This window comes from Drosophila novamexicana, unplaced genomic scaffold (assembly GCF_003285875.2).
Source record: "Drosophila novamexicana strain 15010-1031.04,08,12 unplaced genomic scaffold, DnovRS2.1 tig00001222-arrow-arrow-pilon, whole genome shotgun sequence".
Taxonomy (NCBI): Eukaryota; Metazoa; Arthropoda; class Insecta; order Diptera; family Drosophilidae; genus Drosophila; species Drosophila novamexicana.
Window position 1 is genome coordinate 326,156 of NW_020824845.1, and position 17,075 is coordinate 343,230.

Consider the following 17,075-nt stretch of genomic DNA (forward strand, 5'->3'; position numbering starts at 1 on the left):
TATAGATTTGTGTTAACCGTGGCCTACCTCTATTTTTTGTAAACGTTCTCTTAAGGCTACGGAAAATAAAGATAAATCACGGTTAACACAGACGTATAAAAACCCACAGTATAAGATCTCCAAATGCATACGATTTTTTATAAGGCAGATCTGATCTCTTTTAGTCGGGAATTTCACGTATAATCGAGGTTCAACTGTAGTTTTACCCAATGCGAAAATACGCTAAAATTATTATGGATCAATTGTCGTTTAAAGCTTAAAAATATTGTTTTTATTATTATTAATTATTATATGTTATGTTAATCACAAATTAACAAATTGTAGTATTTACGGTTTATTTAACGGCTTGGTTCTGAGCAACAGGAGTGTTAATTTTATTTTTATTTGTATTTTTATTTTGTTATTTTGTAATTTCATAAATGTAAGTTTGTATTCAACTGTCGAGAGTAATAAAAGAAACATCTTAATGTGTGTGGATCTGTTTCATTCAGTGGGTAATGTACAGTATAATGAATAAACACAGCCACACACACTTTTTGTGGCCCTTGTAAATGGCCTATATAATATCTAGATGTACTCACACATGCACATGCATTCATATATTATATATATTATATCATTCGATTTGATGAAAGTTTTACTTTGTTGTTTTTTGTGTATTTCGAATTTATTTAATAAATTTAGCTTGGCATGACTTTTTAAAAATCGGCTCAGAATGAAAAATTTATAAGGGCATGAAAACCTTTATCCTAACTATTAAATTTTACTATCCGGCAGACCGAAAATGTTGTGCCTATTCCAGAACTTTCTTAAGATTCGACACATTTTTGAAGATTTACGGAATATGAGAAACGAAGCTCAGAAACAGAATAAAGAAATATTTATGTACAATTTTGTTTAAATCACATGGCAAACAAATGGGAGATGCAATCGGGATAAACAAACTCTTAATTTAACGAGAATCCGGCTTCGACTTTTAGACTGTGGCTACAATAAAACCAAAAAAAAAAGATGAGAAGAAGAAAGAGGAGCTGTAAGATAATTAAACTAATAATTGGTGAGATTAACCTCAATCTTGAAAATAAAAATTTACTTTTAGTAAGAAAGTATTTTGGTTCTTAGAGATGGATCCTGTTTCAGCTTAACGACCAGCTGGCACTTAAAACAGATAGACAGATACGCGGATGCAGAACAACAAGTTAAATAATAATCAAGTATGTTGATAATGGGGCTTAATTTGCTTTGCCAATCAAAGTTGGAATAGGCATATTCTGAATATATGAAACCCTATCTGACATTCTGGCTACGCTACAGCACAGCTCTACGCTAATTGTCGCCTAAGAGTACTCGTAATAAGTATTTGGTAAAGACACTTGTATGGTTGGAATTATTACTTAATGTTATTCGCATTTGTTAATGTTTAGGTATGCATTTAGTATATTTTTCTCGCTGATTTAGGCACTTTGTAAACTTTAATTAGAGATATATAGATATATATATATATAAATACGTACATACATAGAATAAATACCCGCCCCTCACTTTAAAATTTTAAATATGCCAATATTACCCATAGGTAACGTTTACTTTTAAAATTTATTTGATTTTAATTCGGGGCCAATTGTTTAGAGTTCATTCCAGCAACCCTTAATTATTTAGGAGTGGCCCATTTGGAAAGTAAGGAGCTATTATCTTATGATTTCAAAGGACGGAAAATAGTTTAGCTTAGTAATTCCAGTCCATTTTATCTTTGCTTTTCACAAAAGATACATTAGAGTGCTGCAAAACAAAGGGGAAAATAAAATTAGTTTATCATTTGTTAATCTTTTATTGTTACTCGCTTCCTTTATTTGCAAATAATAACTAAATAAATGCAAAACTTTAAGCTCGCTCTAATGTGTTATGTTGAATGTCCGCACGCCTGTCCGTAGATCTCACAAATATAAACATATAGTTTTCGAAAAATATTGTATTCTAATAGATTATAATTTTTAAGAAATTGATCTACTTGCCTATAATTTAATTTCCGTAATTCAATAGGTAGTAAAACATTGTAGCCCACCAACTCGAAAAAAAATAACAAATTAATTTACAATTTTTGAATATCAAATATTTTTATAAATAATTTTTTTTTCTCATTTCAAAATAAGGTCTGTCACAATATTTCCGAACAAATATCAATCTTTTAAAAATAAATGTTTTTCCTATCAAACGAGATTAATCATTTTCATTTTTTGTTAATATTATCATTATTATTATTAATGTTATCATCATCATTATTATTATTATTAATATTATTATTATTATTATTATTATTATTATTGTTATTATTATTATTATAATCATTATCATTAACATTATCATTATCATGAATCTTCACCCACTAAAACTTTGCGACTGTTTTTTCCCGGTTTGGCTGTGTGTTGATCCGCACTCAGTCAGTCAGTTAGTTAGTCAAAAAGATGTCTCCATTAAAAATGTTGTGTCAAGATTGGAATACCCTATGCATTTTAATGGGTACCCATTTGCAATGGGTTCAGGATATGAAAATGATATTGGAAATGATTTTGCAACGCTTTAAAGAAGCGCAAAAAAAAGTAATGTGGATGCTGTAAAATGATGATGACTTACATTAAGGACAGCCGCATTCATCGACGACCATCTTGGGCAAATCACGTTTAATAATACCGTCGTCGCCGTAGTATATGAGGGACATGCTTGAGAATTTAATTGGAGCACAACAGGGACGCATGCCATTCAGCAGGCCCATTTTGCGATATTCCTCAATAAAGTGCGCATGAAATGTTTGAAATGTGTCCGGCGTACGAAACGGTCCAGTACACTCGCCTCTGCAATAATTGGCAAAATATCCCCTTGGCGCAATGATCCAATCGTCCCAGCCAAGTGCCTTAAACGACACGTAAAACGATTCCTTGCAGCATTGTCCGCTCAACGCGCCGCCGCAGTCGACCGCCCGTCTTCGAACACGCCGCGGCCGGGTCGATTCGGTGTGGAGCACGAGAAATGGGCGGTTTGGATTCACGTGACCCGAGCCAGTCTTCATCTTTGTGTAGGCATTCGGTGCAGACCACTGAAAGAGATGCAGCGAGTATTGGCTACCGCAGCCAGTGCAGTCGATCAATAGACGCAGATTTTCACCGGTAGCGTCGCGGTACCATTCGCGAATCGTTTCGGTTAGGTCGAACTTTTGCCAACCCAGGTGATCGGTGTCCACTTCAAAGGATGCCCGAAACAAAAAGGCCTGATCTATTGCCTGCCAATATATGAAGCAGAAATTTAGTTACCGATTACCACTTGATCGCCAGAAAATTACCTTTTCGGTTATATTTATGCCCTCGGTCATTCGAAATACCCAAATTTTGATCCTTTGGCGGGGTGCATTTGCGTGGTTCTTCCGTTTACCCTTCATTGTTGTCTGTTGTATTTGATGTTGGGCTTCGGCTCTTGCGTCCCATTCATTCGGCTGCTTTTCGATGCGAATGTGCATTTGCGCACTCCTAATGGATATCTTTTGGTTTGGAACACGCGCCTTTTGAGGAGCAAACTCGACTATACGGTACTTCCGATATTGTGTTCCTAAAAAAAAAAAGCGATCAGTTGATTTTATTAGAAGGAAAACCTAGAAACCTTTTTAACTTTTTGCTTTAGTCGAGTTAGGCGGTGGGGTTAGAGTATCTCCAAGTCGGGCACTCCCAACAAGAGCACACTTGTATTGATTAATTACACTTAATTAATATAGCTTGTAAGTTTTAATTGTTAAATTAAAATATTTTTTTGAGCTAATAATAATGCAAACAAGTGTAGACTGGCTAAGGACCGATTGGTCTAGTTGGAAGTGCTCGACTAGGGGATACCCTCACATCAACGCCGAGCTACCTTTACAAACACTCTAGGTTCCTCTTGTACATGCATACACAACAAGTGCACTAGGCTATACCCTAAACTTTCTTCTACCAACACCAAATGCAGCTCGCCCTAGATAGCTCGCCTTGGTAGTTACAAAATTAAATAATTTATCTGTATATACTATTCTAGTTGGTAAATGTCAAATTTGGTGACTCTAGCTCTTTCAATTTAAAGAAATTTTGTTTTAAAACGTGATTTTGATATTGATATTTATCGAGTGCTCGGAAACGGGTGAAAAAAATTTCAAGTCTCTAGGTCTTATAGATTCCGGTTATAGGTTCATACATACGGACATGGCTATATCGAATATATATACTTAATGGGGTCGGGAGCTGTGGCTGTACTAATTCTTTCCTTAGCCCCATACTATGGGAAATTCAATCGATATACGCTTCGGTGTCGATATCCCGATCTTTTCACGGCTTAATTATGGCACACAAAGGCTCAAGGCTCTAGGTTTAAAATTGATTTATTTTCCATTTTGGAGGGGAATGGGATGAGGTATATGTAATGAATTTTGGTGTATTTATTTTATTATTATTATTTTCTAGTTATGCTATATATATGCGAGAATATATATTTCATGGCAAAGTTGACTCAGCCCGTCATCTTGATCAAGAATATATACATATATGGTATACATTATAGGGGCAGAGATGCTTCTGTCTGCCTTCAGTCTGTTACATAAATCTACACTCGCATTATACCCTTTCTACCCTGACGAAGGCTAAACACCAACTAGAGTACTTTTGTTTTTTTTTCGTTTTGCATTTTTAATTGTTTACTCTGTCTGTTGCTCTTGTTTCGCACCTAAGAACAATAGTGAAAGTACTTCACCGCACCTCAGTCTGCAATATCCACTCAGACGACAGCACATTACTTCCATACGTCTGTCTATGCGTGCGTGTGTGTCTGTGTGTGTGTGTGTGTGTGTGTGTGTGTGTGTGTGTGTGCAGGTAGTCTGGTCGGGGCCAGACAAATACATACATAGATACTTGCTCGTCTATATGTACGGGTCCCTGTATGGCTGTAGGAGATACTTGAGTGCGCCTATGCCTCTAGTTGAGGACTGACATATCTGTATTGTACTAACGGCAACATAAAGGTGTCTGTCTATGCAAGTATACATACATATAGGTGTCTGCCAGCGGCTGGCAGCTCTTTTTCAACCCACCACCCAGCGCCGTCATTGACTTGCTTGGTTTACGTATTATTTGTCTATCTATCCGTTCTCTGTAACTTCGTATAAACACACACAAACATATTCACGTTTGCATGTATTCCTTGAGCACGTTAATACATATATATATATATACATATATGTATATATGTGTGTGTGCGAACTTACGTTACTAATGAAAACCCTGCAAAGAAAGCATACGTTTGGCATTGTTTTCTTGTTTTGCAGCACAATGTGACCATCCCCTCCCAATCGGGCAAGCAGAAAGGCGAGACACAGGCGGGTCACACTGGTTACATACAGAGCTTCAATTCAGGCTTTTCAGTGGCCCATTCTCGCTTCGAAAAACGTAGCCGAATCTAAATCTGAGCACAAATTGACAATAAACAACTTTCAGTACACAATTTCAGTTGCTTTCGGCCGACGATCCCTAATAATTAGTCCAATTTAAGAGGTTTTAGTCGGGAGTTCCCGACTAGGGTATACCCTGAACCCTCTTATTCCAACACCAAATGCAGCTCGCGCTACGCCCTCTTTTTTGCTTTAGAAGTAATAAAGAAAAATTAAACAAGTAAGAGGTTCTAGTCGGGAGCTCCCGACTAGGGGATACCCTGAATCCTCTTCTTCCAACATCAAATGCATATATATATTCTATTTTAGGATATGGATATAGATTTTTATCGATTGCATCTACATCTAAAATTTCAAGTCTCTAGCTCTTATAGGTTCTGAGATCCTTGCGTTTATACATACGGACGGATGGACGGACAGACAGACGGACATGACTAGATCGACTCGGCTATTGATGCTGATCAAGAATATATATACTTTATGGGGTCGGAGATGCTTCCTTCTGCCTGTTACATACATTTGGATTTTGCACAAATACAATATACCCTTATACCCATTTTTAATAGGTTCAGGGTATAAAAAGACTGAATAAGCTTACATGGATCAGGTTGCATTTTGGTAAAGAAGGGTGTGACAATATTAACACTAATATTAAAATACATGCATATTAAAAATTGACAATAGTTTTGTTCTATTAAATAACGGATTATTGTAATAAAATATATGGTTATAAAAAGAGAAGGACAGCGGCTTGGAACTCTAGAGTCGGTTACAAGTATGCTGATTATAGAACTGGAAGGTCCCGGAAATAGCTATGCACACATCCCGTCGACTCTTGGTGTTTATGCTTTAATAAAGAAATTCTGGTACTAACCCTCCTCGGCAAAGGTGATAATTTCTTGTGTGCTGCCAAAGAAGTCTTCGCGCTCGAGGCCGACGACATCGTGATCCTGCATGGGCATGGTTGTGTGTTGTGTCAAAGCCTCTTTCTCTTTGCCTCGAGCATTATGGGGCTGAAGTTTCGGTTTATGGTCTTTGGCATGGATCTGGACGCTGTAATCATTAAAATAAATATGATCATTGTGCTCGAAGCCGCCACCGCTTATGTCGTTATTGGTGCTATCACTATCACTACTACGATTTATATCAATAAGATATGTTGATTTTCTATAAGCATTTGACTTGGATTTCCTGTTGACACCATCCTCTTGCTCCTCTTTTCTGGCGACTCGCAATGGTGAACTGTCCGCGGTCCGTGCCGGACCATTTGCCGTGGCCCTTGTGCCCTTTGTTTGAATCGAATCGTTCCACTGCCACGTGGCTGTGTTTCTTCTTTCGGCTGTTCGATTTCTTAATAGATTTGCCTTCTGGCTGCTTTTGGTGCTCCTGCTAATCGTGTATGCCACATTTTTACTGGCGGAATCGGGAGCATGGTAGTCATTGATCTCGGCCACGGTCTGCAGCCTGTCGCTGTCAAAGACATCGTTGGTAACCATTTGGCCACCGTCTGCCCGATAGATCGTCTCCCAGATGAACTGTTTGGGTAGCGGATGGGATACATTTGGTTTATGGGTGAGTCCAAGTTTCGTTAGAATTTGTCGCTTTATCGACTCCAAACGAACCCGGTCGCTGAGCCCGATATTGTTATGGTTACGATTAGTTTTCTTATAGATGTAATTGTTGTTGTTGTGGTTATTGTACTTGTCATTGTTGTTGTTGTTGTTGTTGTTGTTGTTGTTGTAGTCTGTGTGTGGGTTATCTGTGTAAATGTGGACAATTGTTAAGTGTTTTGTAAGTATCAAAGTTGTTTGGATTCGTGTTGTAAATTTTGTGTACATATTAGAGATGGGCGCGTGCATACCTTTCAGCTTTGACGCAAGGCGTGCACTTGAAAAAAGAGCCCAGGCCTGCACTAACAATATTTTTTAAATGGCAAAAAAAAACATATAAACATACTAAACTTTTCTGTAAATACTATGTACACTTTGCAAAAATCTCCTCGCGTTTCTGCCTAAAGGAAGAACGGCCCGTGCCCATCTCTATTGCGAATACAGTGTTAATTGTGTGTTGTGCTTATTTTAAATGCCGACAAAATATTGTAGTCGGATACATCCGACTTTGAACATACTGCGCAATTAGTTTGACTTCATATTAACAAAAGAAAATCAGTAATGTACCTACCTGGAGATTCTAATTAAAAGGTATGGATGCCTTATGCTTAATGTAGCGATCAGACGGACTGTTCAGTTTTTTTCAGCTTTCTCTCGTGTACACTACTAACAAATCTTCACTGACCTATTAATTGAACATACTATGGATAATGTATAAATTTGAAGAAAAAATATAACTGAAGAAACTATGGATAAAGGATTAATTTGTTGAAAAAATATATTGTGTTCATTTAGTTTTAACAAGTGGTAAATGATAGAGTTGTTTATAGTGTTTTTATATTTTAATAAAGTTAATTAATATTATTTTTAATTAAACCTGAGAATGCTTTATCTCGACTAATTTTTTGCTTTTTAGCAACATATTCCTATGAAGTCATTGACAAAATTGGCTGTGATTAGGGGCGTAGCTGGGCACACTCGTTCTATAGCCAATTTATAAATAAACAAATAAACAATACAAATAAAAACAATCAGATTTTAATAAGGCCAATTTATTGGAATATGGAATTTGATTTGTAGTATGTAAATACGATGGGATTTAAAATGAGAGACTCACGTTTGTCGCTGTAAAAGTTGCCCTCTTCAAGTTGGCACAAAGTGCAGCCCTTCTGTGTGACCAGACTTGAAACATATCCGCCGCTGCTCGCAATCGCATTGCAGTTGATCAGCTTAACCTCAAGCCAAAACAGACAAATAAGCAGCCACACTAAATTAGCACGGTTGCGTTTGGCTTTAGAGAAATGGCGCATTGTGCCGTAATTGCCGCCCGATGGCCATGACGAAACGGAAGTCTTTAAAGACGACGTCGAATTGCACGTACGTATTTTTGCTGTTGCCATTATTTTTGCGCTGTCTCCTTCTCGTTCTCGCAGTACTTCCAGACTTGGCAGAAATATGCTGCTATCCTGATATTGCTGCTGTTTGCTGCTGCCCGTCTGCTGTCTGCTCCCGTTGTTGTTGCTGTTGTTGTGCCTCCGCCGTCGTCGACGGCGACGCCGACGTCGTCTTCTCTGCCTCTTGCGATTATTGCAAAACATTTTGCACAGGTTGTTCGTCTTCAGCTGCTGGTCATTTGTGATGTCATAGGAAGCATGACCGTGCCCATACTGTTCCTTCAATTTACTCTCCCCATTGCTGGTCGGCGCGCTGTTAGGCGCTGGCATGGAGCTGGGCGCAGCTATTTGGTGGCCCATCTTAAACAGCGTTATGTATCTGGTCATCAGCGCCAGGAGTGCAACCATCCATTGACGAGCAAGTGTGACGACCACGCCGAGTATCATTATGGCCGCTACCCGAATGCAGGCATTCGCCTTGAGCCGCTGCGTCGACGCACAGAGGTTGATGCTGCTGCTGCCGCTGCTGCTGCTGCTGCATGTTGTGCAGCATATCAGGCTTAGGTTAGTGCAGCTGCAGCAGCATACTAGAACGCAGCAGCCCTGTCGACAGCAGAAGCATGGGCAATTGTAGATGCATTTGATATCCTTGGATCCTGTTGCTGCTGCTGATACAATCGGTTCCTGTTGCTCAAAGTCGAGTCTCATTGTCATTTTTGCAGCGCCTACTCCATGATAGTGCATATTACGGCATCCACTTTCTTAATGGACAAATCCGTTTACTGCATTGAATAAAGAAGTACATGGATATCAGATTAAATTCAAATTATTTGGTTAAAAAAATTCAATTCAAATTTCTTCAACACGGGATGCTTGAATTGCAGAAGCAGAAAACTGAGTCGGTCGAACCAATCAGGTTCGCTTTAAACTCGACACAAGTTGCGTCTCCGTTTAGCTCGAACATGTTGCTGATTCGAAAATGTCGCACTTCAATTGTACGATTGTCTGCGGGATTGGCTAAATCGTTTATTCTAACATTACTCATCTCAATAAAATATTGTTTGCCAGCGATTTCTTTAACCTAGAATGCCATTATGGTTAATACTCTTATAGGTTAATACGGACGGGCGGACAGACAAACAGACGGACATGGTTATATCGACTCGACTATTGATGCTGGCGAAGGATATGTGTACCTTATGTGGTAGGAGATGCTTCCTTCTGCCTGTTTTCATACATTCAGGGTATACAAAATAAATTGTCTTCCGCCAGTTTTTGGTACCTAATTTGCCAAGCGATTTATTATTGTGCATAATAAATAATTTCATTTAAAATTTCAAAAATTAAAAAAAAGAAAATTTTTTTAATTAGATGAGGAACTTTTTCCCAACGAGAAACTTGTGGCAATTTATGACGAAAATCAAGAACATAAAGAAGCCGAAAACGGTAAAGAAACCCAAATTTAACCTGATCTACCCAAAAAAGCAATAAATGCTATTGAAATGGAGATTGTTGGCCCAAATGCAATGTAAACATATTTTAGGGGATTTTTCAGCAAAAGCTTAACGGCCATTATTCGAAAAACAAAAAAAATTTTTTTTTGGGCTTGGAAGCAGTTGAGTTTTTTCTCCAGCCAAATATAAATAGTTCTTCGGGCCCAAGAGGGGTTAACGAAGGGTAGGTGTTAATTGACACAACTTGGTTTGCCCGACTACCAGATACTCTTTACCCAATCGGTAAAATATTTGTGGCTTACTTCGCACTTCACGCTGCGGCATGCTTCTCTCCTCAGTCGATACTTTTGATTTAATTCGGTATTTATTGTCCAAGCTTTTCGAAAATTCTCCAAAAGTATGTAAATCCGAAACTTAAACTGAGTATTTATTTTTAATTTATGGATTTAATTTAATTTATTTAAAAGTAAAATTGTCTGATCATAGAATATAGCCAAATGCGAATTACAAAGGCCCCATACAGGTACCTATAGATGCATTTATATAAAAGTTAAATGCGGAATAAGGGTATATATATGGCATTCAATATTGAGATAGTTGTTCAATTTTGGGATCAGTGGAGAAGGCATCCAAAAAGTGAAATATTTCTAATATAAGTATGCTACAGACTAAATTTGATCCACATAGATCTCTAAGTTATTGAGTTAAGCTTAATAAACCAAGTCTGAAATCGATTTCGGATGATTGAGCAGGGCTATTGCTCTTTTTAAGAAACTAGTTACTAGTTCTACAACACCTGCAGCCCTTCAATTTAAAGACTTTAAGGTGAGGACTTCTATTTACACTCTATTGTGAATGCCAATCTCTGCAATTGGTTGTCATTCGACACTCTCCCGTTATGCCCAGCCTCGTGTACCGTTATGGAATGAAGTTCTTGCCTAGAATGACGGGTTCTTGTAATAAAGTAATTGCTAAATGTGGCCATAACAAGAACGTTAATGTAAATAATAATAAAAAATAATAAAAATAAAATATATATTAATAATAATAAAATAATTTGATCAAAAGTATAAAATGATGAAATATTAGACAAAACTGACAATAAAATGAGATAAACTAAATTGACAATACTTTTCTCCGTGACTGTGTGTGTATGTACTTGTGTATTTGTGTAAGTACACGAACAAACATACGCACATACACACATACATACACACGTATAGATTATGTTCATATAGTAGAAACCATTTGTAACGACTGACAGACAAAAGGATGCGACGAGACGACGCCAACAGCGACCAATATAAAAGCCAGCTGGGGCTGTGGGTTATAGGAAGAGCAAGCGGGACGGGACACAGCGAGGGGGTCCACAGCCAAAGCGGCAATCAAATGAATTGGAGAGTTTCTATGCTTTAAGCTATGATGACACAATCTATTTGGCTCACAATTTTGCAAGATTTTCAATAGAGAACTATTTAAATTTGCAGCACAGGAGTTGCCATTTATATTTTATATTTTTATTAATTAAACAATTAAACATTGGTGTGGGTATGGTATGGCGTGTAAATTGCTGGTTTTCTTCATTTTGGCATTTCGCAGACACAACAAAATTCCGGGTAATATTTTATTATACAACCCAGCTTAATTAACAATGTATTTATGTATGTATGTTTGCAAGTCTTACATTTACAGTTGGTTAGTGGCAGACAAACTAATATTGTATTAGACAATCTTGTAATAGTGACTAATATAATGGTTAGTTAAATCCAACAACTCTAAGTTCTTTGTTTACGAAGATGTCTAGATATCTACATACATGCATACTTATTCAGACTCACACACACACAGACACACACACACATAATCAGTGCTTAAGCATTGGAGACACTTCGTCTGGAGCACATTTATTGGAGATGGAGTGAAATTCGATTGTCAGCCAAAACTGGCAAATTCGCCAAGCTCACATATACACATACATACATACATTCAAATAGATAGTTGTGTATGTGTGTGTTAAAAGTACATAAGTGAATGTGCATGTGTATCTGCACATATGAATACATACATATCCATGTTGTGTGTTCTCTCCTTCATATGCATGTACATATGTACTTCATTTAATTGTGCTTGGTAGGTTTTCTAAGTCTTGTAACTCATTAGTGTTATTAATTTAATTTATTATGTATAATTAATAAGAATAAATTAATTTCTTTTGTTAGTTTAGTCTAGTACATTTCAATTTCTTTTTAATGTGCTATAATAATATATATATATATGGTATATATATTATAGTTTGTAATGTTAAATGTATTAGATATTTTGGATATTTTTCTGTTGTGTTACTTGAACCGATCGAAGCCGTTTACTTTAACACAATTAGCACACTTTAAATTTCTTATTTAATTCATAAAATAAACTGGCGAATTTATTTGATTTATGTTAATTGGCACTTTAAAAAACGTTAACTATTTATCTGGCACCAAATCGTGACAGTTGCAGAGCAAGTTGCTTTGCGAAATAACAATAACGTTTATTCCGCTCGGTGTTAACGGACTAAATGAAAATTGAAAAACGAAAACACGCTTACGAGTGAAAAGGCAATAGTATTTCATCAGCTGGTACAGTATGCACTCGATACGAATACTCCATAACTTTTACTTTAAGCAAGCAATAAGAATATTTGTTTTTAAACTACTATTTCTTGATTGGAAATCCCATTTGAATGTTTATTAAATATCAATAATTGCATTATGTAATATTTACATATTCATTTGATATTTTCTGTGTATATTTAATCCATTCTACTCGCCTTTAATTTATATCGATGTGTACATCAAAAGTGTAAAGAACAGTTAATAATAATGCCAATATATTAAACAAAGTTTGATAACTGTTTCTTACAGCGAGTTATGCCTGTGTATAAAATGTACTCTTTCAGGTTAACGGAAAACGAAGCGAACGAAACTACATTGGCCACATGTCAGCTGGTCGCATATATTAAAGGAGGGTGCTACTCGACAAGAGCTCACTGCTATGAATCTACGAAAGCCCTAGCCAGTATTCAAAAACTGGCCACCCTTTTTATTCGATTATTTATTTGCGCCAAACTCTGACAGAGAATAGAGTTTCAAAGAATATGATTAATTAAAATTGTCTATGATATACAAAAGCCCACAGCTAATATTATGTTTTGATTTTACGTTCCTTCAGGTTTTCTTAGCTTAGCAAATTTTGGTTCATTGAAGCAGCATACAACATATTTTTGATACTTATAATGTGTCAACACTGAGAATATATAGAATGGTTACATATCTACTTATCTTATATATCCATGCATTTGGCGGGTATCTTATTGCTTCTCGATTCAGACTTTGTTGTTATCGACTATATATTTTAAAACTTGCCGCAACAGAGCGCGTTTTCGGCTCAAACTGCTTATAAAGGGAATTGCACAATCAAATGCATACCCTGGCAGCCCTGGTTTTATCGATATAAACCACACACGATAATCGATTATTGTTCGTGCTCGTTTTGCTACGTGCTTTAAGTAATTCAAATTCGTACTTTATGTTGTTCTCACACACAGGAATGTCAACAAGTGCTGCGATGATTGCAAGTCACAGATTGCGTTCAATTAATATAGTCAAAATACTGACGTTTTGGGCCGCATCGTATCCGGAAAATTCCCAGATGTTAGACGTACCTGGCCACAGCCAGTCGAGGATGGCGACGTCAAATAATTTAATGTGTGCAATCGCAGTAATGCTGAGAAGATTAATACCACCACTTTCGCCATTCGCAATGTTCATTATTTCATCAAAGCGTTGTAATCAATCCGGCTACGAAAATTGTCAAAAGTTGATCCCCCCGCACATTGCTGCAGTTGTTCCATTTCTTCAATCTGCGGCGGGATCAAAGGGCGGGACAAAATGGCGCAGAGCGCAGGGACGGCAAACATAACCTGATTCAGCGATTTAATAAATTTCAGCCGCAATTATGGCAGGTCGGAGAATGGGTATAAAAATCTGGGACTCAGGTAAGAATGAACGAAAATCCGTAAACATTTTAAGGTAGCGTAAGGTCTCGACCTCTTGAAATATTAGCAGCTGACAATTGAAAATTTCTTCGCAAAAGATAAGATGATATTTATACCGGGCGGTCCATAAACAACATTCTTTGGCTTTGGCGGTAATTCCAATTAGAGATGATCGATATTTACTCAACCAGTTTGAAGTACCTTGAAGTATTTAGTTACTGTTAACAATTGTAAAAATAAGAGTGCTTTTTTTTTGTCAAGTGTCGTACAGCAACGGTACTGCTTGACGATGAATTGTCGATAGTTTTGGACTATCGCGAGCGCTTCGAGGTGAGCGATTGCCGAATGCAATTGAGTAACGATACTAATTGACGATGAATTTTCGATTTTTTTTTTTAAACAAGCTGGCGGCTATCGACGACAAATCATCACAATCATCAAATTTTGATTTGGCGCCAACTGTTTATATATTTAAAAGCATGCAATAAATTGCTATTGCTTGCGTTTGCTATTTAAATTAAGTTTTGAAATTAAATATTAATTAAATTGTCTGTCAAAATTGACGTGTGCGTTAGATGAAAATAGGAACAGAGAATACGATTATCTACTTGCTAAATAGTTTATAGAATAAGATTAAATAAGAGCAAAAGAAGACCCACAGATTTTCCTCTTGGAATCAGAACGAAACGTTTAATGCAAGGCATAGTTAATTGAACCAAATTTGAGAGATAAAGGTTTATAATTTGTATTAGTCTAAAGGGGGATTTTAATCATCGGGAATCTTCTGGAGTTTAATGGTACGCAAACTTTAGGATCCCAATTTATTCCATTTGAAAGAGATTGATTATGAAGAAAACTAAATAAAGAAGTTTATCGTTTACTACAAAGTTTTACAAACTTTTAAGCAGAAAATGTTCTCGTATTTATCTGTAAATATGCCAACATTTTTAAGTATGAAAAATGTTTTGGCGCTAAAGAAGTAACTTTAATTTCTTGACCAGAATACTCTTATTTTTTAATCAAAACTTTAATAACATTTCATTGTAATTTCAATTAACACCTTGTCCATTTGACAAAGTGTAGCCTCAACACTTACTTTACCTGCCCTGTTATGGCCAATATTGCTGGCCGATTCCTGGCATACTTAACAAAACAATAATAAACAAAAAATTATCATTTTAACATCATTTCACATTTAAAGCTACCTTGCCAAAAACAAAATCTCCTTTTGATAATTTGCCGATTTTTATACCCTGAACCCATTAAAAATGGGTATAAGGGTATATTGTATTTGTGCAAAATCCAAATGTATGTAACAGGCAGAAGGAAGCATCTCCGACCCCATAAAGTATATATATTACGGATCAGCATCAATAGCCGAGTCGATCTACCCATGTCCGTCTGTCTGTCTGTCTGTCCGTCCGCCCGTCCGTCCGTCCGTATGTATGAACGCAAGGATCTCAGAACCTATAAGAGCTAGAAACTTGATGTTATATTAGATGCTTCTAGTTCCCGCGCAGATCGAGTTTGGTTCCGATAATCGATAACTTCCTCCGTTTCCAAGCAATCGATAAAAATCTATATCGATTCCTGTTTTTTGGGCAATTTTGGTAAATAATAAGAGCTAGAGTCACAAAACTTGACATTTAGCTTCTAAAATAGAATATATATATGTATATTTTATATTGGAAAAAGAGGGTTCAGTATATCCCCTAGTCGGGAGCTCCCGACTAGAACCTTTTACTGGTTTTTTATTGTTCTCATTTTTTGGTATGTGAAAGAAGAATCTGTTCTAAACATCATTTCACATTAACATCATTTCACATTAAAAAGCTACCTTGGCAAGAACCAAATCGCTTTTAAATAATTTGCCGATATTTATTTTTTATACTCCTTTTTTGCGGTATGTGCAGGAAGAATCCATTGTAAAGTAAATTTCCCTGACAAGAGCATTTGCCCTTTTACCAAAAATATTGTCTTTTTGTAAATACTGGTACAGCTCATATGGGAGAGTCGGTGTAGTTTTGAGTGTATTAGTGGCTCGAGGAATTACGGTTCGCTGCTTTGTTTCCTATAAACATAAGCACATGCATACGAGCAGGCATTTTCTATATGTTTGTGCATTTGAGCACAATTGTAATTGTGAATGGGCTTTGCCACCAAGAAGTTAACTATATTTATTTTCGAAATTTAACAAAATACAAATTTATGTTTTCAAAGATGCTCCGAGAAGTTTTCCGGGCATCTCAGCAAAATACAATGGAATGTCTCGATTAGTTTATATTTTACGATTTAGTCAAAAGGGTTTGCTAAAAAATGTCGATTTCCTTATTTATTAAAATATGTCGTTGGACATGAATAACTAGAACAACAACAATGAGCTCAAGTCGAGCCTGACTAGGATATACCCTGTACCCAACCTGTAATATTCATAAAAAACACGCACAAGAGGAGAACGCAATCTGGACTCAATGCAGCGACAGATAAATCAAATAGTTTGATCTTTATTTAATTATGTATATGTTGAAAATGTAATTTTAATGTACAGTATGTCAAGTGTTATTACTATTATTATTACTATACTATAATTTGTATACCGTTTAATTCTAGTAAAAAAAAAAGAATCGAAATAAATTAGAAATGAAAAATAATACTGACTTTAAGGTATATTAATTTTCAAATAAACCTACAAAATGAGTTATATTCGTTAGTAAAAACACTTAACACAAAAAGCTGTCAAAAGATACATATACCCTTGTTAATCCATTTGCAATGGGTACAGGGTATAACGGGAGGCCTAACACAATTAAAACACAAGAAGACACAAAAAATAGCTTGCTCTTGCCGAAGATTCAATACCCTAGAAGATCTACAATAGATGTACGGTATACATATTTCTGATACCCTAACTTAAATAACTGAACGCAATTGTGTAGATACTTGTGTCGCCATGCCGTTCGATGCATTATATATTTCGTGAATACCTCTTAGCAGCCTCTTCGGCAAGGGTATAAAATAATGACGACGATAACAACAACAAAAACAACAAAAACAACAACAACAACAGTCGTCGCACATAATGGCAACTACAGCGGTAGCCAAAGCAAAATCAACATCAACAGA

The 17,075-nt window shown here is 36.4% G+C and overlaps 1 protein-coding gene across 2 annotated transcripts; it reads right to left on the reverse strand.

The window, feature by feature from the left end:
• Window positions 1-333: 333 nt before the first annotated feature.
• On the reverse strand, window positions 334-12,071 carry LOC115766731 (inhibin beta chain). Of its 2 annotated transcripts, XM_030710691.1 has the most exons (6): window positions 11,982-12,071; window positions 8,186-9,244; window positions 6,333-7,217; window positions 3,335-3,597; window positions 2,632-3,274; window positions 334-1,779 (listed from the first exon to the last, which is right to left on the reverse strand). In XM_030710691.1, exons 2-5 carry the CDS (start codon window positions 9,204-9,206, stop codon window positions 2,633-2,635), a joined length of 2,811 nt encoding a protein of 936 aa, XP_030566551.1. In that variant the 5' UTR covers window positions 9,207-9,244; window positions 11,982-12,071; the 3' UTR covers window positions 334-1,779; window position 2,632. The 2 variants fall into 2 exon arrangements, with proteins under 2 accessions (XP_030566551.1, XP_030566552.1); XM_030710692.1 differs by lacking the exon at window positions 11,982-12,071 and having other exon boundaries at window positions 6,333-6,993; window positions 8,186-8,364.
• Between the last annotated feature and the right edge of the window lie 5,004 nt (window positions 12,072-17,075).